Genomic DNA, 2,371 nt, shown 5'->3' on the forward strand with positions numbered 1-2,371 from the left:
GCTGGATCACAAACAAATGCAAAAAGACCGTCAGACAAGAAAAACACTTTTCCATTCAATTTATTTTGTTAGTTAAACTTCTATAGCAGGTGAGGAAACACAACAGGTCACACAAAGGTTTTCATGAGCATAGTTTTCAGAAGTCACAGTGTTTTCAGACAGTGTCAAAATGACAGCGAAGAAGAAAGGGCCAAAAGGAAACTCCAACACAAGTGTCACAGTGACACACTCCTACACACTTCTCCTTCCAAATGCCCCTTTTGCCAAACACACGGCACACAAACACACATTCAGCACACACACACACACACACACATACGCACATGAACATCCACACAAATGTCAACCCCTCCCTCCCAAAATACAATCAAAACAAAAGCAAACTCAAAAACAAAATAGATATATTTATATAATATATATTTACTCTTTAAAAATAGATCTTCAGTCTAGTTACTAACATCTGTACATACTACAAAAATAAAATCTGCATATAAATAATTCATGTGGCATGACATCATTTTTTGAAATAAACTACAAACCAATGAAGGAGCTGTCCCCTCACCCCCCCCAACACACACACACATCTGACACGCACACCTCTAAGTTATGGCAACTGAGCTTTGCTTGTTTCTACTGAAGGCTCCCCAACTGCAGAGAGAAAAAGCTGCCACTTTTGAAATATTTTAAAAAGAAAAAAAATGGTGCACTTCTCCTGCAGCCTAAACCTGGCAGTGACAAGACCAAATGAGATTTAACAAAAAGAAACAAAAATATACATTGTAAGTAAACCTGCAGTCATCGCTGTAGAATGGAGTATTGGGCCAGACTAAATACAACGATCCGCCATGTGGTCCAATTATATTAGAGAATATATTTAACCTTCAATACATGATTTTGACTCAGATAAAACTAAAGTAATGATTTGCTTTGCTATAGGCTTGGTACAAACCTATTTTAAGAGTGAGACAACATTGCAACATATTTCCTGATCAAAATCCCAAGCAAAATCATATTCATCCAATTCATACATTTTGGACTACTTTTTTCCCTCAAAATCCAACCTCGTGTATATTTTTTCCCCAACACTCCCTTCTACAACAAAATGGTGCAGCTCTAAAGCAGCAACACTATTCAAATATTACTCCCTTTGCATTGGATTCCAAATATGCTTTGTTTTAAAAACAAAAAAGTCCCCCACCCCATAGAGCTTACACCAACTGCCAAAGTCAACCACAGGTTATTCAAGTAGTTATAAACTGCAGAAGAGATTGGAAAATCTGGCAGTGTGAAATGCAAGATCATCCGTTTAGACACCATTGAGCTTTGAAACCTGAATTCTGTTAAGAATGAGACACGCTAAAGGCACGAGGATAACTCCTGTCTACGAGACCAGCATTTGCTGGGACATTGGTGATGAACACACAGATAAAAGTGTGTGTTGTACAATAGAGTGTTTGTCATACGGGTTACATCTCACAGTATAATACTGTGAAGAATATTTACAAGATATGAGAGGCAGAAGGGTTACTGCATTAAGGCAAGTTACTTAAAATAATTTTGAAGTGTAGCAGCAAAAAAGAATTACACATTGACATACAAAACTGACATGTCTGTATGTTCAATAACATTTCACGTTTTGTGAAACCATATAGCACATTTCTCTTACATGGTCAGGGGCTGAAATCAACCACCCTGCATGAAAATATTCTTTTATTTTTAATCTGAACCTTTACACAAGAGAATCCAAGTTATACAGCAATCTTTTAAATAGCTTCCCTCTTTTTAGAATTAAAATATACACTCATAGATTTATATATTTCTTAAAGGTAATTATTTAAGCTCTCACTAAATCATCTGTTTTGCATGAAGTCTATGTACAAGTAGGAAGTTGAAGGTGATCTGGCAGTGAGAGACTAGCAGTCTTTGGATGCTTGAATCCTTAGCCCACCTGCAGACAGAGAGGAGAAGAGGAGGGTTAGTTCATTATACCTGGGGCCAACATGTAATCAAACTAAATCAAAAGGAATTTGTTTGATGACAATTCATTCTTAACCGTTTTCTCACCTTGGGTCTTGCCAAGCTTGTACTGTGTTTGGCCCTGTGTTTGTTCCAGGTCTTGGAGCTCTAGAGAGTTTCTCTTATATGAGGAAAAGTTTGTTTTGTCTCCACTAGTCCTGTTCGGAGGCTCAAAACAGTCTGACTCACTGTCTGTGTCAAAACCTTCATGCATGTAGCCTTGGTATGCGGTCCCTGGTAAGTTTGGATCTACAGCCACGGTAACTGAGGCTGTGGCAGTAACCATGGTAATAGGTCCGCTGGCCAAGCCTTGTCGTGAAGGCACAATAGAGTTGCTGTTATAGCTGAAGCTCGG

The 2,371-nt window shown here is 38.3% G+C and overlaps 1 protein-coding gene across 1 annotated transcript in view; it reads right to left on the reverse strand.

Annotated features, from left to right (window-relative positions):
* Window positions 1-1,913: 1,913 nt before the first annotated feature.
* Window positions 1,914-2,371, reverse strand: part of ptch2 (patched 2) — a 25,942-nt gene continuing 25,484 nt past the window's right edge. The window contains exons 22-23 of the mRNA XM_028472061.1: window positions 2,065-2,371; window positions 1,914-1,948 (exon numbers count right to left, since the gene is read on the reverse strand). The exon at window positions 2,065-2,371 is cut by the window's right edge and continues 255 nt beyond it. Coding sequence (XP_028327862.1) covers window positions 1,914-1,948; window positions 2,065-2,371 — 342 coding nt within the window. The remainder of the gene's footprint in view (window positions 1,949-2,064) is intronic.

The sequence above is a fragment of the Gouania willdenowi genome, chromosome 17, assembly GCF_900634775.1.
Source record: "Gouania willdenowi chromosome 17, fGouWil2.1, whole genome shotgun sequence".
NCBI lineage: Eukaryota > Metazoa > Chordata > Actinopteri > Blenniiformes > Gobiesocidae > Gouania > Gouania willdenowi.